At 42.6% G+C, this 23898-nt stretch overlaps 1 protein-coding gene across 2 annotated transcripts in view; it reads right to left on the minus strand.

Moving 5' to 3' along the window:
* Window positions 1–23280, minus strand: part of RAD51C (RAD51 paralog C) — a 61254-nt gene extending 37974 nt beyond the window's left edge. Inside the window, exons 1-4 of one of the 2 annotated variants that reach the window (XM_081943772.1) lie at window positions 23056–23280; window positions 20149–20407; window positions 10191–10357; window positions 8277–8410 (exon numbers count right to left, since the gene is read on the minus strand). In XM_081943772.1, coding sequence (XP_081799898.1) covers window positions 8277–8410; window positions 10191–10357; window positions 20149–20407; window positions 23056–23176 — 681 coding nt within the window. In that variant the 5' untranslated portion in view covers window positions 23177–23280. The remainder of the gene's footprint in view (window positions 1–8276; window positions 8411–10190; window positions 10358–20148; window positions 20408–23055) is intronic. The other variant, XM_081943771.1, reaches the window with a different exon arrangement.
* Window positions 23281–23898: the final 618 nt, after the last annotated feature.

The following is a 23898-nucleotide window of genomic DNA, read 5'->3' on the forward strand; positions in this document are numbered from 1 at the left end:
GTGACCTCAAGATTTACCTCAGTCTCCGGGCAGATGGGCCGTGACAATACCCAGATGTGTCTCCTCCCACGCCCCCCTTCGGAGACTTTTCAATTTGCATGGGAAAAAATGCCAGTCACATTACTGATGATATAGGAAAGCTTTTTTTAAAAAAATCCAGCTGTTATTATGCAGTATTTAGTTCTGAGTTTCCCATAACAAACACCTGAAATAATGAGTTTATAGTGACCCTTCAACCTATTGTTCTCCGATTCAGGAAGAAAGCAGCAGTTAAAAATAGCTAAACAGCATCACAATTCTCTTCTCTTAATACTTTTGTTTTTATAAGGTCTGGCTATATGTTGAAATCCTGAAGAGGAAACTCAAGTACTTTGGCCATCAAAAGAGAAGGAAGGACTCCCTGGACAAGAGCCTCATGCTGGGAAAGACCGAGGGCAAAAGAAGAAGGGGATGGCAAAGAAGGAGATGGCTGGATGGAGTCAGCAAAGCAGTAGGTGTGAGCTTCAATGAACTCTGGGTGATGGTAGTGGACAGGAAGACCTGGAGGAATGTTGTCCATGGGGTTGCGATGAATTGGGCATGATTTCGCAACTAACAACAATATGTTGAAAAGGTTATCTGTGTAATGACATGCTAAAGCCTTTTTTACAACCAAAAGCTGTGATTCTCAAGATAACACTCATGACATAAATCCTTGTACAGGTAGTCTCTGAATTACGATCGGAACTGAGGCCAGAATTGATAAAGAGCAACCTCATGGCTTGGTGACAGCAATTCCTACAATTTTCATTGCTGCTGTTTCAGTGGTGGGTTCCGGATCCCGTTCCAATTGAAACAGGCCCGGCGGCGTCCATATGGACACGCGCAGTGCGCCCGCACACATATCTTAGTGCCTCCGTGATACTCCAGCTGCTCAGCGGAACGATGTGCAGGTGTTGTATGCGCTGTGCGCGTAAGTGCCGAAGACTTAAAAGATCGGTAAGGAGCTCGGGCGGGCGGGCCCTCTGGACCACCGTACCGGAACCGTATCCGGTGCTCTGGGCAGGCTCTGGTACACCCGTACTTGCAACACACCACTGTGCTGTTTGTGTAGGTAGGTAAAAGCTGTGGTGGTGCACTGGTTAGAATGCAGTATTGCAGGCTAATTCTGCTCACTGCCAGAGTTCAATTCTCATTGGCTCAAGGTCGACTCAGCCTTCCATCCTTCCAAGGTCGGTAAAATGAGGATTGTTGGGGGCAAGAGGCTGACTCTGTAAACTGCTTAGAGAAGATTGGAAAGGACTATGGAGCAGTATATATGAGCCGCGGTGGCAGAGTGGTTAGAGCGCAGTACTGCAGGCTACTTCTGCTGATCACCGGCTGTCTGCAACTTGACAGTTCGAATATCACCAGGCTCAAGGTCAACTCAGCCTTCCATCCTTCTGAGGTGGGTAAAACGAGTACCCAGATTGTTGGTTTCAGCCTCTTGCCCCCAAACTGCTTAAAGAGGGCTGGAAAGCACTGTGAAGCGAAATATAAGTGTAAGTGCTGTTGCTATAAAAGTCTAAGCGCTCTTGCTATTTATGTATTATTTATTAAATTCATATGCCATCCATCTCACTTTGAGACCGAGGGGTTTACAAGGGAATAAAAGGTAAAAGCTAAAGGTTTCCCTGTCCAGTTGTGTACGACTCTAGGGCACAGTACTCATCTTCATTTCTTAGCCAAGAAAACCGCCTCAAGACATACCGAACTCTTGGAGGGAAGCATACATCACATTAATATTTAAAGAAGGCACAGACCAAAACCAAATTCAAAATTACAGGCCAATCTCGTTGCTGAATGCTGACTATAAAATATTTGCAACAATAATAATAATAATAATAATAATTTAAATTTATTAGCCGCTCCCTTTCCGAAAAGGACTCGGGGCGGCGTACAATGGAGTAAAAAACATATAACATTTACATAAATCCATGACATACATAAGTACAAAGACACACATGTTCGGAGGAGGTTAACAGATACAATACATAGACAATTAAAAACCATTAAAATACCCTAATTACAAAACCCCATGTACAATCCAAATTCAAAATGTTAAAAAACAGACAGTCAGGAGGAGTACGAGAAAATTACGGTTGAGCCAGGCCAGATAGTTGGAAGAGGTGGGTTTTCAGTTGTACACGGAAGGAGCGGAGATCGGAAGTAATCCTGATGTCCCGGGGGAGGTCATTCCACAGGGCTGGGCCCATCACAGAGAAGGCTCTGCTCCTGGGTGTCGCCCCCCGACACTGTTTGGCGGTCGGCACCCGGAGAAGTCCCTCTCTGTGAGAGCGGATTGGTCGTAGGGATGTGTGGGGCAGGATGCGATCCTGCATGTAACTAGGCCCTGTGCCATGGAGCGCTTTAAAGATCATAATCAAGACCTTGAAACGCACTCGGAAGACCACAGGAAGCCAGTGCAGCTCGCGCAGGAGAGGTGTTACAGGGGAGAATCTAGTCCTCCCCATGATCACCCGCGCGGCCGCGTTCTGGACCAACTGTAGTCTCCGAGTGCATCTCAAAGGAAGCCCCATGTAGAGAGCATTGCAGTAGTCCAGGCGAGACGTCACCAGCGCATGGGTGACTGTGCGTAGGGCATCCCGGTCCAATAAGGGGCGCAATTGGCGCATCAGGCGAACCTGATGGAACGCCCCCCTTGCCACGGCTGTTACATGGTCATCCATGGACAGCCGGGCATCCAGGAGGACGCCCAAATTGCGCACCTGTTCCATAGGGGCTAGTTGCACGCCCCCAATGGCCAGAGATGGAAACACCTGGTTGAACCGGGGCGCCGGAAGCCACAGCCACTCCGTCTTGGAAGGGTTGAGTTTCAGTCGGTTGCCATCCATCCAGATCCGTACGGCCTCCAAACACCGGGACATCACTTCGATGGCCTCATTGGGGTGGTTTGGGGTGGAGATGTATAGCTGAGTGTCATCAGCATACAGATGATATCCCACCCCAAAACCACGGATGATCTCGCCCAGCGGTTTCATGTATGTGTTGAACAGGAGAGGCGAGAGTACCGAACCCTGTGGCACTCCACATGTGAGAGGCCTCCGGGTCGATCTCTGCTCCCCTGCCAACACACGTTGCGTCCGGTCAGTGAGGTAGGAGCCAAACCACCGTAACACGGTGCCCCTGACTCCCAACCCCTCCAGCCGGTGCAACAGGATACCATGGTCGATGGTATCGAAAGCCGCCGAGAGGTCTAATAGGACCAGGATAGAGGAACAACCCCTATCTCTGGCCCGCCAGAGATCATCCACCAATAATAGCGGAGAGACTAAAAAGATTACTAAATAACTACATACATCCAGATCAAAATGGATTTCTCCCAACAAGACAAATTAGAAATAATACCAGAATAATAGCAAATATCTTGGAGTATTATGAGGTGCATACAGAGAAACAAGTGGCTCTTGTATTCCTGGATGCACAGAAGGCATTCGATAATTTAAATTGGCAATATATGAAACAAAAAATTAAAAATATGAATTTAGGAAATAAATTTGAAAGATTAATAGAAACAATATACTCTACCCAAAAGGCAAACATATCAATATCAAAGCCTTCTGATACGAATTAGAAAAAACCAGGAAATAAGAGGAATCAAAATTAAAAATGAAGAATACAAAATACAGGCCTTTGCAGATGACTTAGTATTTATTATAGAAGATCCATTATAGAAGATCCATTAGAAACAGGGAACAGGTTAATGCAAGAACTTGGAAAATATGGAGATGTGGCAGGATTGAAAATTAATAGAGAAAAGACCAAAATAATAACCAAAAATCTGAAGGAAGAACAGAATAAAGAATTAGAAAAAACAATAGGACTCCAGGTAGTAAAGAAAGTTAAATATTTAGGAATATGGCTAACTGCAAAGTGCTCAACCATAAAAGAAAATAATTACACAAAATTAGTGCAACAAATAAAAAAAGATTTAGAACTATGGTGGAAATTACAATTATCTTTATTAGGGAAAATAGCAACTATAAAAATGAACATACTACCAAGAGTCCTATATCTATTTCAAACGATTCCCATAAAACTAGAGAAAAAATTCTTTACCGAACTGAAAAAAATAATACTAAAATTCATCTGGCAAGGGAAAAAAGCTAGGATAAAATTGAAAGCATTACAGGCGGCGCCTAGGAGTAGAGCCTTCTCTGTGATGGGCCCAACCCTCTGGAATGACCTCCCCCCCGACATCAGAACTACCACCGACTTCCGCTCCTTCCGACAAAAACTAAAGACTCACCTGTTTCGATTAGCCGGCTTGGCCCACTCATAGTTTTATCTTACCTCCTGGCAGATATTTTTAATTGGGAATTTCTTGGGGGAATTATTTTAAATTTAATTTTTTTGGGGTATTTTTAGGGGTCGCTTTTTAAATATTGTTTTTTAAATGCTTTACTTGAAGGTACAGTTTTTATAACCTCCTCCATTTAAGTATTTGTGTATTTATGTATTCATTTTATGTATTCCATTAACTGTACACCACCCCGAGTCCCTTCTGGGAGAGGGGGCGGTCTAGAAATATGAATTAAAGTAAAGTAAAGTAAAGAAAGAAGTAGAGGTGGTATGGGGCTACCTGACTGGGAACTCTATTATAATGCAGCAGCACTAATCTGGATCAAAGACTGGATAAATTTAAAAAATAGAAGAATATTAGCAATAGAAGGCCATGACCTGCAAATAGGATGGCACTTTTTCCTATGGGAAGAGAGTAAAAAGAAGCAAAAATACTTCCATACACATATCAGAGAAGCATTAATACAGGTCTGGAACAAAATTAAAGCAAAACACTACATGAAAATACCGACATGGCTCTCCACTATGGAAGCCATGACACACCCCAATATGCTAGATCTATCAAAAATGGTTAGGTATAGTGAAATTTTAGATAACCAGGGGAATCTGAAAACGAATCAAGAACTAAAAGAGAATAATATAAATATAGATTGGTGGCCATACCTCCAATTACAATCAAGATACAAAAAAGATGTAAAAGAATATGGAATATATATAGAACTGCAACAAATAGACAAAATCTTAATTGGCCCAGAAAACAAATTTATAACGAAAATGTATAAATATTTGCTAGAAATAAATTTAGAAGAAGAAATAGTTAAAGGCTGTATGATAGCATGGGCCAAAAATTTGGGACATAATATAGATCTAGCGGATTGGGAAAGAATTTGGCATACAAATTATAAATTAACGAGATCAGCAACATTGAAAGAAAATATAAACAAAATGTTTTATCGTTGGCACCTACCACCAACAAGATTGGCAAAAATGTACCCAACACTGAAACCGACCTGTTGGAAATGTAAAAAAGAACAAGGGACCTTCTATCACATGTGGTGGACCTGCCGGGAATCGCAAAAATATTGGAAAAGAATTTAGAAGTGGGCACAAGAAATTACGGGGGAACAAAGTATAAACCCGAAACCTTCTTACTAGGAATAATCAAAGGGAATTATACAAAAAAAATTAAATATCTACTAACACATATATTAACCACAGCTAGAATAGCTTTTGCCCAATGCTGGAAGCAAAATAATGTACCGCCGGACGAATTAGTGGTAAAAAAAAACCTTGGATTGTGCAGAAATGGACAAATTAACCCTAATATTAAAAGACAAAGAAGAATCGGAATACTACGAAATTTGGAATAAGTGGTATGAATGGTTGGAAAATAAGAAAAATAATTAAGCCGAAAACAATATACATAAATAAACATAGAACTGTATATAAAAGTAGGTAAATATGTAAAATATCATAATAATGTATAGATAAGATGACATAATGACGTAATATATGGTAAAGAGAGGAAAACATAGATAGATACGACGATGTAACATTGTACAAACTGTTGATATAAAGATTGTAATATGTAATGAAAAGACAAAAACAATAAAAATTATTATTTAAAAAAAAGACATTTCTTATGGTCATGTGGCCAGCAGGACATCACATCACATTGCAGTGTAGAGCATGGGGCAAAATACGGACTGCTGTTACCTTCCCACCAAAGTGGTACCTATTTATCTACTCACATTTGCATGCTTTCAAAATGCTAGGTGGGCAGGAAAAAATAGGAATGTAAAATCCAATTGTAAAATGAAACCAAATTAAAATGACGCGTTAAAGGGAGAAAATGTAAAGTGTTCATTGAATTCTACAGTCATTGGGCAAGGCAACCTCCTGCCAGGGTCCCACAACCAGGGTCAGTGGGAAAGCCAGCACGTTCCAAGCCCCATCGGTGTGAGGGGCAGGGAATGAGGAGGTGTATAAACTATGTCCAGTTTCCAGAAAACAGAGATAATTGACAGCCATGTAACTAGAAGTCAGAGCATCCAGAAACATTTAGTCAAGGAAAGATAATTTATTATTTTCATTTCTTGCAGTGGCATAGTTGAGCTGAGAGAACGAACGGATGGAAGCCTCAAACCTCCTCTCCCAGAAATGTTCTTGAAATATACACCCCAGTTCTGCCTCCTACAAGGAGCAGCAGGATAATTCTGGCTGCCATTGAAAAGGATTGCTTTTGCTTGGCATCCTTCCCTTTATCCTCTGTATGTAAAACTCAGTGAGGTTACTACCTTGTAGGGGATCGTTAGAACAAACGTTACCTCTGTGCCAGTTTGTTATTTGGAAAATCTTTCTTCCTATAAATTTCAAGAACCTTGCAGTAGTTCTTTCTCCCCCTCCCCCATCCAACAAATTCTTGCATCTTCCCCCACAGCCCCAAAAGAAGTGCCTGCAGTTTCCAAGAGAACAAATGTTTTCCCATCTGGATCGCAAGGGCTTATGGGGGAATCTCTCTTAGGAGCTCTGTATTAAACTAAGGATTTCTTTTCAGGAACATTCTGTCAGAAGATCTGTAACACACAGGTAGACCTCACTTAACAATCATTCGTTAAGAGACTATTTGAATTTACGACGGTGCTGAACAAGTGACATTTACAACGGATCCTCAAAGCTTTGGCAGCTGGAGCGTCCCTGTGGTCACATGATCGCAATCAGGACGCTCAGCAACCAGTCTGGATTTCCAATCTTCACAACATCCTACTGTCATGTGATTGCGATCTGCAACCTCCCTACTGGTTTCCCACAAGCAAGTCGATGGGGAAGCTGGTAGGAAATCGGACGTTGTGATCACATGAGGTCCTGGCTTAACAACGGCAGGGTGGATTTGATTTAAATCGACTCGATTTAAATCACGATTTAAATCACTAGTAAAAAGACTCGATTTAAATCATAATTTTAAAGAGCAACTGTCACCTCCTCTGACCTGCTGTTGACTCACCAACAGTCCCAATATTGCAGAATCTACAGCCTCATGCTACACAACGAAGCTCCATTTCATGCTAAATAAACCGAATTATTAATGTATCTTAAATAGAAAACTATCTTTAGATAGATTTTATTCCAAAAGCATTTTTTAAAAATAAATTTGATTTTTTTAAAAATCCGTTTTAAATTTTAAAAAGAATCCAATTAAAAAAAAAAAAGAATTGATTTTTATCCACCCTGAACAAATGGTAACTGGGGACTGCCAGAATTATCACTGCTACAAGATGGAGTCATGTAACATGGCGCTTTACAACTGCATCCTTAGTGGCAGACATTCTAACGATCCCCAAGTGAGGACTACCTGTATATTCTTACAAATTCTGTAGAATACTAGAAAGGAAACAAAATCTTACTTATTTTTAAATGAGGAAAAAAAGGGACTGTGTAAATCTGAAGAAAGTGGGAAGACGCTGCAAACTGCTGCAGATAGTCCTCGGGTTAAAATCATTTCTTTAGTGACCCTGCAAAGTTAACAATGGCAGGGGAAAAAGTGACACATGACCATTTTTCACACTTGTGTGTATTACAGCATCTCCATGATCACGCAATTAAAATTCAGACGCTTGACAACGGGTTCATATGTATGACGATTAGTATCCCCAGATCATGAGATCTACTTTTCTGACCTTCTGAGAAGCAAAGTCCATGGGAAAGCCAGATTCACTTCACAACAGCGTTACTAACTTAACATCTGCAGTCATACACTTAACAATTACGGCAAGAAAGGTCATAAAACAGGGGAAAAACTCAAGACTTAACAACTGTTTCACTTAGCAGCAGAAATTTTGGTCTTAATGGTAGTCGTAAGTCAAGGACTACCTGTACTGCTACTCTAATACATTCTCTTTTCCCCTCTGGGAGATGCACTTCTTTTGGGTCCTTACCTTTGGGTGTCCAGAGAGAAAATCTGGGAGGAGGTAAACCTGTGCCAGCAGCTCCATATAGTCATGGCAACGGAAGTAATAAATATGGGAAAGAATATTTTCAAGAGAGAAAGTCTCCAAGGCTGTTTGATGATCTGAAGAAAAAAGGGTAAGAAAAAAACTCAATAAAAACCTGTATTGAATTTGTTCCTCATCCCTCGCTTCCTGGCTTCAGAGACAGAGGCTGTTGACAGGGCAAGGTATGGGGAATAATCTGTTCCTTCCAGAGATAGTTTGTGGTAGTCTTTTGTAATAATAAATCGCATAATCCTATGATTAATCATATAACATATACTTACTATGACAGACTGATAACCATATTTAGTTATCATATATAAATATAATATATAAATATTAAGAATGTCTTGTTGCATGTTAAAACATCTATTCTTACAAAGGAAAAGTGTTGGGAGCAGAAGAAAATACCTGCACAAAGCCCATTTGCAGTTCCCAAATTTTCTGTACTATCACATTGCATAAATTTGCATAAAATCAGAATTTTGCCAAATGTCTTTCCAAGCCGTGAATGTTTCCAAGAGGCTTGTGTTTTGGTTTCAATTCAGAGTGCTGTTCAATCCCTAATGAATTCTGTCTCTGAAATGAAACCAATCTACGTATTTCGGTTTCTCAAGGACTGCTGCCCGAGGTCAGAAGATATTCTGGGGAAACTTTATTTCTTTATTTATATCCTGCCTTTATTATTTTCACAAGACGACAAACTTCCCCAACACACTTTCCTCCTCCTATTTCCCCCATAACAGTAACCCTGTGAGGTGGGTTGGGCTGAGAGGGACTGGTCCAAGGTCACCCTGCTAGTTTTCATGGCTAAGGCGGAATTTGAACTCATCGCCTGCTGCTTTCTAGCCTGGTGCCTTAACCACTAGACTAAGCATTCTCACCAGTTTTCTAATATTACTCTGCTATTAGATCTGTGTCTTTGTTCTTTTCACCCACCTTAAAAATCAGCCCTTCCAGAAGGGTACTTAAAAAGCAAGCCTTGAAATGCAGCAACCTCCAAACAGTTTTTGCAAAGTCTGGCAAAGAATCAAGAGCTAAAGAATCTGTTTCTGAACCTTTCCCCTTTAAGTGTCTTTATCATCTTATGTGCTTTGGTTGGGCATAAGAAATGTCCAGGCTTAGTACCCAATGGCCCTTCTTTTATTCCAAATTTAGGAATGTCCATTGGTTTATTACTGTCAAGGGTTTCTCAATCTCGGCCACTTGAAGATGTGCAGATTTCAATTCTGGGAGTTGAAGTTCACATATCTTCAAGTAGCCAAGTGTCAGGGGTTCCAAGTAACACCCCAAACGAAAGAAGACTCCAAGGCTTGAGGTTCCTCAAAGTTCCATTTTATGAGAGATGTCATATTGGCACATCTGGGGAAAACCCAAATCTGAAGTTTCCAGGTTTTCCCCACCCAAACGAAAGTTCAAGTCCCTGCCTAGCAACCACATGTCCATCACATGGTCCAATCAAGCAATGTCCTAACTGGAGATGCCTCCCGTCATGCCACTCCAGGTGCAGGGCAAGTTGTCCTTGACTCTCTGAGAAAGGAATGTTATTGGGAGTGTATCTACCCCACTCCATATAATCCCTCCCTCCCAATTTCCCAGAGCATGAAATGTGGCAGGTCTGAAGGCCCAATGCAAAAGATGGCTTCCAGGCCTGACACCAAGTTTGAGAAACACTGATTACTGCAATCTAATTCTGCATGAATAAAACATTCCAACTCAGTACCGCATACAGTTACTTCCTATATTTGAATAAATATTGAATGGATCTATGATGGTTAAGGAAATAAATGGAACGGTTTGAATAAAGAGCCAGGAAAAAAGCACACTTTGCACGAAAGCAAATATAGTTTGGCAATTAACCTTCTTCTGGGTGCACTTCAGCAATAAGCTGACAGTGACGAATGCAGGCTTCTGCTATATCCACAACTCGATCAACCATAAAGCTCCCCTCGGTATCTATGAATATAGCTTCTGCAGCAAGTCCACCAAAGCATTCTGGAATTTGCACATCCACCACTAGCTGCATGCTGGAAAGAAAGAGGGAGAGAAGGAGAATGATAATAAAACATCAACGGAGAAAGGTTATTGCAAATCGACTCATTGCTTTACTACCCCGATGGCTGAAAATGCAAAGGATCTGCAAAGTCTTGTAACAGAAGTCTAAAAAGACACAATGAGAAACAAGAGATTGCAATGAGAAACGGTCAAAGGAACTGGGTATGTTTAGTCTAACAAAGCACTGTAGTACTATGGCTGACATGATAGGAGTTTTCTAATATTTGAGGAGCTGTGACAGAGAAGAGGGGATCAATTTATTCTCCAAAGCACCTGAAGGCAAGAAGTAACAGATGGAAGAGCATTAAAGAGAGCTGCAAACTAGAATTAAGGATAATTTTTCTGACAGTGAGAACAATTAACCAGTGAAATGACTTGTCTTTAGAAGACATGGGTGCTCCATCACTGGAGATTTTTAAGAAGAGATTGGACAACCATTTGCCCGGAATCGTATAGGGACTCCTGCTTGAGCAGGGGGTTCAACTAGAAGACCTCTGAGGTCCCTTTCAACTCTGTATTCTGTATTCTAAATATAAAGACCAACACACTAATAACCAAGGTACAATAACCAGCCTTAGAATTGATAGTGAAGGTATCAAAGTGTAAAATAGTGCCCTCCTTTTAAAAGCAACCATCAACAGTAAAAGAGTAACGGGTCAAGAAATATGCTGTAGACTAGAACTTTTGTGGACCAGCAATAAAGGCCTTGGAAAATACATTCAGAAGCCATGATGCATCCATACCTACGAAGATCAGAACTTTGCAAACCATGGTAGACTCAAATTATCCTACCGTGGACAGTGTTACGCAACAATTTAGCTATGTGGAGAAGCCTCTAATGCTGGGAAAGGTGTAAAGAAAGAGAAGAAGATGACCAGGACTTAGTTACAGTGGTGATGAGTGCATTGTTTGAAGATCAGAAAGACAGATCATCATAGAAAAAAAAATATTTATCTATTTGGTTACTAAGAGTCAACCTGATGAGGAGAAAACAGAAGTAGTAGTTAGATGTCTACGGAGATTCTCAGTCATCCAAGTCATGGTTGTCACAAAGGTGCTTTCTTTTCAAGAGGCAACTGGACTTTATGGTTTTTCTTTGAAGATGTTTCCCTTCTCATCCAAGAAGCTTCTTCAGTTCTGACTGGAGAGTGGAGAATGCAAGGATTTATACTCCTTGCAGGCAGCTGGTCATTTGCATCCTTTTAGCGGGTTGTTAAGGTCACCTGGAGGTTTATCTGTGTCATCAGCAAGGAGTATAAGTCCTTCCATTCCCCACCATCCTGTCAGAGCTGAAGAAGCTTCTTGGATGAGAAGTGAAACATCTTCGAGCACCTTTGGGACAGAAGAAATAGTTGGACTTTACTCCTGGTGACTGCCTAGATCAGTGTTTCTCAAACTTGGCGACTTTAAGTCCTGTGGACTTCAACTCCCAGAATCCCCCAGCCAGCATAGCTGGCTGGGGAATTCTGGGAGTTGAAGTCCACAGGACTTAAAGTCGCCAAGTTTGAGAAACACTGGCCTAGATCCCTGCAGTTGTCTTGGCAACATTTCTGGGAAGTGGTTTGCCCTTTCCTTCTTCTTACACCTGAGAGTGACCAGCCCAAAGTCATCTAGCTGGCTTTATGTCTAAGCCAGGACCCAAACTCAGTTGTCCAATTTTTAACTAGGTGCCTTTCACTGCTGCACCATAAAAATGGTGTGAGATTCTCGATGCTCTCTGAGCTTGGTTGTTTTCTTGCAGATGTTTAAGTAAGATGTTCATTACCCAAATTATGTAACATCATCAGTGCTAGTCCACGATTTCAACTGTGAGCTATCCCCTCAATTTCAACCCTGACATACAAATATTATCCTTTACAGGTTAAGATTGTATATTTTGAACTCCCATTAATTACAATAAGACCTCAATGTCAGGGCATATGAACAAGCCTGGGGCAGTGACTACAAGCTGTGAGCAGTAAAGTCAGCGCAACCAAGTCCCCAGAGCATGTGCATCATTCATAGACGCATGCTTTGTTTAACAGGATGTAGTTTAACATGGCCCAAACTAGGAAAAAATGACTCCATCCATTTTATGGCTTGAGATGAACCTTGCCATTTTGCAAACGAACAAGATTGCAGTGCATTTTAAGTCAATCTACTTGGGTTTATTTCTTTCCAGAACAGCTTCATCACACAAAATACTCCTACGGTACTCAGTGGGGTTGTGCAGAGCTTTGGAAATAATTCAGAAAAGGTGTTCCAGTGTGTGTAGGAGTGGTTTCCCCTGAGATTCTGCCGTTGCCCCTTGCTTTAAGGAATTGCAGAGAGGTGCTACCTTTTTCTGCAATATTATTTCCAAAGCCTCGCAGCACCTTATTATTCAGCATTTTATGCAATCCAATATATTTATAATAGCAGGGCTCAGATACATAATTTTATTGTGATGGGAACAAGCCTCATTCCAGATTTCAACACCTCCCTCTCTCATTCTGGCCCAGCTATAAGAACAGAAGCCTTTCCTTCTGTTTCAATTAAGCAATTTAGTCTTACATCTGAATCTTAAACGGAGAGTGATCCTAAACTACAATTTCATGAAACAACAGTAGTACGAAACGTGACACAAACCCTGGTTAAGAATAACTGTACTCTGCCAGGTTCTGTAAAAATGAAAACGAGGGCTTGCAAATTCCCTTCTGCTGCTGTATGGATGAGGAAGAGGGGAGAGTGTTTCTGATTTTACCGGGACAAGCAATAGCATCATCTGGAGGACCTCAGCATAGTTGTTAAGAACATTTATCAACAAAAGCTAAAAAAACTAGTAGAAGGGATGTTGTGTACTGTTTATTACAAACACTTATACTGTTTATTGCAACCATTTCAATCTCATGGATTTGGGGCTCACAAAGTAATTATGTAATGGGGGGGAAAAAAAGAACAGGATTTTTACAAAAGCATTGTTACAGAATTAGAACAGACACTTTCCTTGGGAAGCTGCTTTATAATCTCAGCCTTACATTTGATGTTAAGACTTCAGAAAGAGTACAGAGAAGAGCAAAGAAGATGATTAAAGGACTGGAGGTTAAAACATAGGAAGAACGGTTCGAGGAACTGGGTATGTCTAGTCTAATGGAGGAAAGGACCGTGGGTGACATGATTGCCATATTCAAATTTCTACAAGGAGGGGATCAAGCTATTCTCCAAAGCACCTGAAGGCAGGAGAAGAAGCAATGGATGGAAACTAATCAAGAAGAGATTCACCTAAAAATCAGGAGAAATTTCCTGACAGCGAGAACAATGATCAGCTGAATAGCTTGCCTCCAGAAGTTGTGCATACTCTATCACTGGAGGTTTTTAAGAACAGTCATTTGTCTGAAATGGTATATGGTCTTCTGCTTGAGCAAAGGGATTGGATTAGGAAACCTCCAAGGTCCCTTCCAACCCTGTTACTCTTATTTTAAGAATCTGTTTACATCAGAAGAATTTTATGACAGTAACCTATCCTACCCTCATGAATGACTCCTGGAAAGAAACAGGATTCTCCCTAATTATGCAGCCAAAGATTGGGGCCAAGAAAACGGAAGCAGCAGGAACCAGGATGAGGGGTTTTGCAGGACACTGTAACAGAGTGGTCAGTAGGTGGAATTTGAAACATCTGAAGTTTTTACGCCAATGCACAGAGTACAGAAAAGAAACAGGGAAATTCTAAATCAAGAAAACAAATATGTTTAGATGGAGATTCCTAAAAATGTCTGCAAAAAGACAGCCCAGCTCAGAGAGCACCAAGGACCCCACAGTTCAATCCTGGGGTGCAAATATTCTCTTCTATTGGTATATTGCTGAAAGTTGGTGGGATGTTACTTAACACTGGCATATATAGCAGTGCAAAGTAGCAATTTATTGGAACAAACTCAACAGAAAGGGCGTGTGTGTGTGGGAGTGTTGAATTAAATGTAAAGAACAAATATGCTTATTCAGGAATTCAGGAATCGGAGCATGGAAATCCTGCATGAAATATGCGACTAGGAATATTTTTGTTTATTTGTTCATTTGTTTATTAAATTTATTTACTACCTACCTCATCACAAGGTGACTCTGGGTGGCTTATATTGTTAAAAATTGAATTGAATTGAATTTATTAGCGCTTATAGACCGCCCCCTCTCCCGAAAGGGACTCGGGGCGGTGTACAGTCCATGTCAAAGAACAAAATTAAAACAATTAAAATTACTAAATGGACAATATATATATACAAATATAAAATAGATGGATGGATAAGAGGAGGGTAAAAGATGTGCAGGACTGTATTGCTAATAAATAATTAAAATAAACAGCCATTAAAATCCCAATACCCAATAAAATTAAGTCTACAGAATAATCCCCTTAAAAACCAGTAAAAATGTAAATGCCAGGAGATAGGCGTTGAAATTATGCCAGGCCAGCCAGTCGAAACAGGTGAGTCTTTAGTTTCTGCCGGAAGGAGCGGAAGTCGGTGGTGGTTCTAATGTCGGGGGGGAGGTCATTCCAGAGGGTTGGGCCCATCACAGAGAAGGCCCTACTCCTTGGCGTCGCCCGCTGGCATTGCCTAGCGGACGGCACCAGGAGAAGCCCCTCCCTGTGAGAGCGAATTGGCCGCTGGGATGTATGTGGGAGGATGCGATCCCACAGATAACTGGGCCCTATGCCATGGAGCGCTTTAAAGATGGTGGTCAAAACCTTGAAACGCACCCGAAAGACCACAGGCAGCCAGTGCAGCTCGCGCAGGAGCGGTGTCACGTGGGAGTACCTGGTACTCCCCATGACCGCCCGCGCGGCTGCGTTCTGGACTAGCTGCAGTCTTCGGGCGCGTCCCAAAGGAAGCCCCATGTAGAGAGCATTACAGTAGTCCAGGCGAGACGTCACCAGTGCATGAGTGACCGTGCGTAGGGCATCTCGGTCCAGGAGGGGGCGCAATTGGCGCACCAGGCGAACCTGGTGGAACGCCCCCCTTGCCACGGCTGCCACATGGTCATCCATTGACAGCCGGGCATCGAGGACGCCCAAATTGCGCGCCCGTTCCACAGGGGGCAACTGCTCGCCCCCTATGGCCAGCGCTGGAATTAGCTGACTGAACCGAGGTGCCGGTAGCCACAGCCACTCAGTCTTGGAGGGGTTGAGTTTGAGTCTGTTGTCCCCCATCCAGACCCCGACGGCTTCCAAACACCGGGACATCACTTCGACAGCCTCACTGGGGTGGTTTGGGGTTGAAACGTACAGCTGAGTATCATCAGCGTACAGATGGTATTCAACCCCAAAACCACGGATGACCTCCCCCAGCGGCTTCACATATGCGTTGAACAGGAGGGGCGAAAGGACCGATCCCTGCGGCACCCCACAAGTGAGTGACCTCAGGGTCGACCTCTGCCCCCCCCTCAACACACATTGCGACCGGTCGGAGAGGTAGGAGCCGAACCACCGTAAAACGGTGCCTCCGACTCCCATCCCCTCCAGCCGGCGCAATAGGATACCATGGTCGATGGTATCAAAAGCCGCTGAGAGATCTAATAGGACCAGGATAGAGGAGCAACCTCTATCTCTGGCCCTCCAGAGATCATCAACCAGCGCGACCAAGGCTGTCTCTGTGCTGTGTCCGGTATACCAAGGGGCTCGGGCAGATCGCTGCCGCAGGAGAGGTCGCAAAGGCGCAACCCGGTCCAAGGCCCCAGCCACCGCCATATTCCAGGCGGCCACTAGGTCCTCCGACCGAGCGCGGGTCAGGGCTACAGGTAGCGGCCCAAGCTCCGTCTGGAACCTCTCCGGTTCCATCAGGTGCTTGGGGCGGTACCAGCTTGGATGAGCTGGCTCCGCCTCCTCGCGGTGAGGGGTAGCGACAGGGAAGTCGAGCCAGAGACATGAGTGATCTGACCATGACAGGGGAGTAATAACTAGGTCCCCTATTCCCAGATCACTCGTCCACTGTTCAGATACAAAAACAAGGTCCAGTGTGTGACCACCCTCGTGTGTGGGGCCCTGAATTAGTTGGGTCAGGCCCATGGCTGTCATGGAAGCCATGAACTCCCGAGCCACCTCAGATGCTGCTCCCGTCGACGGCAGGTTGAACTCCCCCATGACCATAAGCCTGGGGATCTCAACCGCCGTCTCTGAGATCAGCTCGAGGAGCTCGGGCAGGGCCGCTGATGTATAGCGAGGAGCCAAGTATACAATCAGCAGGCCCAACTGCCTCCCTGGGCCCCATTTAACACCTAGGGACTCACAACCGGGTATCTGAGGGACAGTGAACTCTCTCGGTTCTAGACTCACCCGAATAACTACCGCCACCCCGCCACCCTTACCCAGGGCCCGGGGCTGATGGAATGCACGGAAACCCAGTGGGCACATTTCCACGAGGGGTAAACCACCCTCGTGGCCCAACCAGGTCTCCGTTATCCCTGCAAGGTCCAGCTCCCCCTCGGAGATCAACTCACTAATGAGGGGGGCCTTGTTGGTTACGGACCTTGCGTTGCACAGCATCAGCCGCAAGCCCTGGCCCTGTAGTTCCTGACCACCTAGTCTGCGGGGGTTGGTACAAACGACCGGGCGTAGCCAACAGCCACGGTCTCCCAACCGACCTCGTGATTTTCTCCTGTCCTCGCATCCCCCCCTCCCCGCGACCGATGTAATAAAACAACCCTCTACTGGAATGGCTTGTTCCCTCTCCCCCCCCACCCCGCTCACTCCCCTCCTTGACTCACCTGCTCGACTGGTGCTGGCTTCCCTCCTGGCCTGGTTAACCCACCCCCCCTCCCTGGAACCCCCTAAGAACAGTGTAAAACATTTCGATAAAAAGCCCCTCATATTATCTCTAAGAATGCAGAGAGAAATGAAAACCGGATGAGAGTTCATTACTGACCATTTGGACAGGCAGAAGATAAAGATGGGGTCATGAAGTCATAAGAACATAATTAGGGCCCATTTAGTCCAGCGGTCCGTTCTCACAGTGGCCAACCAAGCATACAAGGAAGCTTACTAGCCTCCCAACAAATGGCCTTCAGTGGCTGTCAGATGGCCATCAAGGTTAATAGCCATTGATCTATTTGCATTAGATGACCAGTCTTTCAAAGAGGCATGCAATATTGATAATGGAAAATTTCAATTATCCTGACATCTGCTGGGAATCTGCCAAGAGTTAAAGGGTCAAACAAATTCTCGTTCTCTCTTGCCGACTTCATTTCTCAGAAGGTATTTTTTTAAAAAAAAGAACCAAGGGGATCTGCCACTCTGGACCTAATTCTCACCATCAGAGATTAATTGTTTAAAGAAGTGAAAATGACAAGGTACCTTGGGGGAAAGTGAACATGTTAGCCTTGAATTAATGACATCTGGGGAAAGAGAAGCGAGAACGGGAGCAGATTTTGATGGACTCCGAGGAAGAAAAGGTCGGTTCCCATGGGCCCGAAATCCCAACAAAGAAAATTATACAGGAAGGGTAGGAAATCCTGCAAAATGAAGTACTGAAAGTGCCATCACCAACAATCCCCACAAGAAAGAAAAAAAGAGAGAGAAACTAAAAGAGGCCAATGTGGATATTTGCAGAATTCTCTAAAATGCTGAAGAGTAAAAGAATCATACATAGGAAATGAAAGGAGCGGAATATAAAAAAAAAATGAAGAGAAAGTTACCTCTAGAAATTGTAGGATCTGTCAGAAAAGGAAGAACTTGGAGTGAGGTGAGCCTTTCAAAACATACCACAAATGACGATGGATGTGACAGAACTAAAGGAAAAGAGAATGTATATCTTCTGAAAGTGGCAATGCAGTACAAGTAGTCCTCCACTTACAACCTTTTGTTTAGTGACCGTTCAGTTACGATGGCACTTAAAAAGTGACTTATGACTGTTTTCCGCACTTATGACCATCCTTGTGGTCATGTGATCAAAATTTGGTTGCTTGGCAACTGGCATGCATTATGCTGCGTCCTGAGGTCATGCGATCATTTTTTGCAACCATCTGACAAATAAAGCTAGTGGGGAAGCAAGATTCAATTAACAATTATGTTACTAACTTAACCAATGCAATGATTTGCTTAACAACTATGGCAACAATGGCCATAAAATGGAGCAAACTCACCTAACAACTGTATTGCTTAGCAACAGAAAACCTGGGCTTAAATTCTGGTTTTTAAGTGAGGACTGCCTGTAATGGTGAGAAGGCAGAGCTCCAAAGCACCTGATTTTGTAACTGGCTTCTCTCCGAATGGAAAAAAAATCCTTCGCTGACCATGATTATACTATATTTAATTTTATGAAGAGGAAGGAAAACCTTTGCTTGGGGAAGATGAGCTTTTGCTGTGGTTTCCTAACAAAACATGGGTCTAACCAAGTGTGGAAATCCATTATATCAGTAATAGGAATTCTTACACCTTTTAAAGATAGATGCCAGGATTATAATCTACATTAAAGTGGCACTCTGGCTGAAATGAATTTGCTGAAAGCCAGCCAGTAAATCAGGATCAAAAGCTGATCAAGAGGTTTTTCAGACTGTAGGAGCTCACTGACAGAAATGCTAGTAGTGCATATGCTAGGAGTGTTAAGCAGCTGTCTTTTAAGGTCAGACTATTGCTATCTAGCCAGTTATGACTCTTTCCCAGTTATTTGTTCTGGCTGGTAATAGCTATCCATCTTCTTTATTAGATTTTCATCCTACCTTTATTATCTTTATAAATAACTCGAAGCGGTGAACATATATAATATCCCTTCCTCCTATTTTCCCCACAAAAACAATCCTGTGAGGTGGGTTGGGCTGAGAGGGAGACTGCCCCAAAGTTACACAGCTGGCTTTCATTCCTAAGGCAGGACCAGAAGTCACTCACTCCTGGTGTCTGGCTCAAATTCATTCAACCAGTTTTTCTTATCTGAGACAGAATTCACAGTCTTCTGGTTTCTAGCCTGTTGCCTTAATCACTAGGGCAGGGGTCTCCAAACTTGGCAATTTTAAAACTTTGTGGACTTCAACTCCCAGAATTCCTTAGCCAGCCATGCTAGCTCAGGAATTCTGGAATTTGAAATGTAGAAGTCTTAATGTTGCCAAATTTAGAGACCTATGCACTAGAGTCTAGAGTAGACTAACCTCTCAGAGAGAAGTTTCTTTCACCACCCACTTGATCTATTGAACCTGTATTAGGAATGGCCTTCTGGATGCCAAGCACCTGGAAATGAGACTAAACATAAGAGCTGTGATTTCAATTCATCAAGATTTGATGGTATCAACTTGAAGAGCTGTGGTGACACGTGGTTAGAACGCTGTTTTTGCAGGCTAGCTCTGTCCATTGCCAGGAGTTCAAATCTCACCAGCTCAAGGTTGACTCAGCCTTCCATCCTTCTGAGGTTGATAAAATGAGGTCCCAGGTTGTTGGGGGCAAAATGCCAGCTCTGCAAGCTGCCCAGAGAGTGCTGTGAAGCACTATGAAATGGTATATAAGTCTAAGGGCTATTGCTAACAGTTAATATAGTGTTCCCCCAAAAATAAGACTGGGTCTTATATTAATTTTTGCTACAAAAGACGCATTGAGGCTTATTTTCTGGTTAGGTCTAATTTTCGCGAAAATATGGAACTAAATGCATCCATCTGGCTGACACTCTTAACTGGGGCTTATTTTGGGGGTAGGGCTTATATTACGAGCATCATGCTAGGACTTATTTTCCAATTGGGTCTTATTTTCAGGAAAACAGGGTAGTCACCAAGATTTTTTAAAAGAGAATGATAAACATGGGGAAGTTACAGAAACGTGAACTTTAGTATTGTGTTTTACCACAATTGTGTTTTCCCAACACCTGGCACTCCGCAGATCTCTGTAATTTTGGTCAGCTGTACACCCCCACCAAGGATGTCGTCCAACGCAGAGCAAAAGGTGACAATGAACCCTTGAGTCTGTTCTTTTTCCAACAGTTCCAGGGCTGTGCTCTTCTTAATGGTTTCTGCTTCCTCAGAAGGTTTTGCTCCATCATTTTGCTGTTCCCATTTGATCACTTTTAAAATTTCTACAGCATCCTCTTTAGAAATGTCAATTTCTGAAAAATCAAAACACAGAATATATTAATAGGATAATGAAGAAGAGATACAACTATGTAACTAATAGCCACTTAGAAAGATATCTTTCTTTGGGGAATACCTAAAAGAAATGTTCTAGTAGTTGAAATTTTTAACAATATTTTTTTTTACTGCTGCTGCTGCTAGGCACTTGCTTTTTAATTGCTAGAAATGTTTCAACCTGTTTGTTATAATTGTATTTTTTATGTATAAACAATTGTAGAAGAGAAGGCCAGAGCATGAATAAACAACCAGTATGAAGGAAAAATATATAGCTTTCATAAAATTCATTGACATATTTTCTTAGGGTATTGATATATATCTAAAATTCCCTTTTATTCCTCATTTTATTTCTGCTTCTTTGAACCCACCTGTTTCTTTTTTAAATGAAAACTAAAGCATGGCATGATAGCATCACCTTGTGGTTGATGAAGATAACAGTGCATTCCTACCATTGTCCGCTAAAAAGCAAAATCCACTGGGTTTATTCTCCAATTTGTTTTGTCACCTTAGACATTAATGTAACTTACATTACAGTTTATAAAATGCCATAAAAATGCAGAAAGTGACACAAGATTCTTCGAACTCATGTTAGGAATCAACTCCTTCAACAGAGGGATTTTTGCTTCAGATTCATGTAGAACCCGGGGGTGGGGTGGGGAGTCTGTTTTAAAGATGGCCAGATCCATGATGCACTCACTCACGAACGCACATATACACACACACACACTATATATATAGTATTAAATTCTATATATATAGTATATTATTACATTTTTTGCTGATAAATAAATGAAGGGAGAGTATAGTAGATCTATTTCAAGCTATTTAGCTCTCATCAGCTAGCCATACCATTACTGGGATTATGAATTTGGGCTATTTTACATGTTAGGCAGTTATAATAACCTCTAAGCCACAAGCTCTCCTACCCTTATCAGCTGAGTCAGGGGAATGATTAATGTTTTGTCAAAGCACCTGGTATGCCCAAATATGGGAGGGAGCATACTGCTTCCCTTTTGCCTTTCAGCTCCACTCTAGTATAATATATATGTGCATTATATATAGTGTATATATATATCTAATCTGTGGGGTTTATATTGCATATATTATAGTATGCCTGTTTCATCCATTAGAATTCAATTCCTGGGATTATATGGTAACAAGTAGCAAATAAGCAATATTGATCTTATTTCTTATGCCCAGCTAGATATTCCTATAGGCCAGCAGGAGCTGGACTTGATTGGAGAAAGACTGACCTTTACTAATCCTTTACTTTTTACTACTACCAATTTATTAAACTTCTATAACTCCTGACTCTCTGTGGCTCACAATAATATAAGAAATAATAAAAATAAAACAAAAAATAATGATAAAAACCGATGAGTGCCCCCATTCCTGATACAACACGTTTACTACGCCATTCATTCGCCTGTGCCAGTATACCAAAGGAGGGTGAATTAAGACCCAATCTGGGTCGGTCATCAAGACCAGAGATTTACTCTTCTATATAAATGTGTGTGTGTGTGTGTGTGTGTACGTACACACACACAGAGAGTACATGTTTACTACAGTCATTCGCCCATTTACTCTTCCATATAAATGTGTATGTGTGTGTGCTATCATGGTATGCTTTAGTTTTCATTTTTTTAAAAACCCAGGGGTTTTTAAAGAAGCAGAAATAAAATGAGGAATAAAAGGGATTTTTAGATATATCAATACCCTATACAAAAATATGTCAATTAATTTTATGAAAGCTTTATATTTTTCCTTCATACCATTGTTTATTCATGCTCTGCCCTTCTCTTCTACAGTTTGTTTATCTACATGTATAAAAATGGCTGTGTGTGTGTGTGTTCCAGCATAACTCTGGAAAGCCTCGACCAATTTCAACCAAACTTGGTACACAGATGACTTACTTTGTGGAGACAAATACCGTGGGGGTAAGACACCCCTAAAACCCCGTGGGGTGAGTGTTCTGTTAAGATACAGCCTGTTGTGTCTTAAAATGGCTTCCACTGTATTGCTGTACTGGCTTCTACTGTACAGTGCAGTGGAGTTGCCATGGTGACAGCTTCACAGTACTCCACAAGGGGACTCCCTCTGGTAAGGGGGAAAATCCAACTTAGAAATTAAGTTTAGTCTGGACATTTCCCCCCTATAAATTAATACCAGGGCAACACCGGGTTATTGCTAGTTGTATAATATACAACAGAAACACACACTCAGAGATCTACTTATAGTGAAGAGAATTTTAGGGAGAGAGAATGTTATATAAAGTTATGCATGTCAAACAAACAAACAAACACACACACACAATTTTAAGGGGCTCCAAAAAAATCTCCTCCTCCACCACACAAAGCTCTGGCTGACAAAAGCGGGATTGTTAAATCCTCTCACGAAAAAGGTTTACTTAAAGGCCCAGAAACCCCTCCGAGTTCAAAAACTTTTCCCCGAAAAAGACATCAAGCGATCCAAACGGCGGAGGACAAGAAGACGAAACCCTCCCTGTGGAGATTAAGGTGGTCGTGAGGAAAGATCCGAAGAATAAAATTCAGTTTGACCCAAATTGGCGAAGGTTTTTGTGTTTTTTTGGCGGGAAAACCGGTCTTCCCTCAGCCCGCCGCGATACCTTTGCTCAGCTGGCAAGGCCCGACCTCCAGCACCTCTTGGGCGGTCTGGAAACCGGCGGCCGTTAGCTTCGCCCGCCAAGCCGGCGGTAAGGGGAAGGTGCCCAAATCCCTGAGCTCCATGAGGGAAAAGAACGGGGATCGTCCATGCTTCAACGCCTTCCTGAGGCGCTGGACTTCAACTCCCAGAAGCCTCCCGGATAGCGCGCCTGCGCCAAAGAAATAACCCAGGGGGCCGTGGTTGGAATCCAGCTACTGGCAGGGGCGGCCGAAGGCTTTCCGCTTTGGGCCCGCTGGAATGAGCATGCGCCATCTGGGGAGGATTCTGGGTGTTGAAGTTCCAATCTCTTGAGGAGTTAGACAGCTTCTCGACATAAAGCAGACGACAGCTGGAGAGGATTCTGGGAGTTGAAGTCCAGAACCTTGCTGAGAACTGTGCGCGCGCATCCTAAAGAGGATTCTGGGAATTGAAGTCAAGCTATGGTGCAGTCTCACCACCTGCTTAATGACCAAATGGCACTGAAAAAAGCGACCGATGAGTGTTTTTCACACTTATGGCTGGTGCAGCAGAGCCAAAAATTCAAATGCTTTCCAACTGACAGGTATTTATGAGGCTGCAGAGGTCACTTTTTGCTGGGTTCCGAAAAGTAAAAATCAATTGAGACATCAGCTTCACTTAACGACCATGTTATCAAGTTCACAACGGCAAGGATTCGGATAAGGAACCAGACCCAGACAACGCAAAATGAGTAAAATATGCAAGGTTTCAGATCCAACAGAACGTTTCCTCCAGAGAGAAACTCGGTGATACCTTCAAGCTTCTTCCATTGGTGCAAAATAATAAT

Source organism: Natrix helvetica (genome assembly GCF_964273705.1).
Source record: "Natrix helvetica genome assembly, chromosome: 2".
Classification (NCBI taxonomy): Eukaryota; Metazoa; Chordata; class Lepidosauria; order Squamata; family Natricidae; genus Natrix; species Natrix helvetica.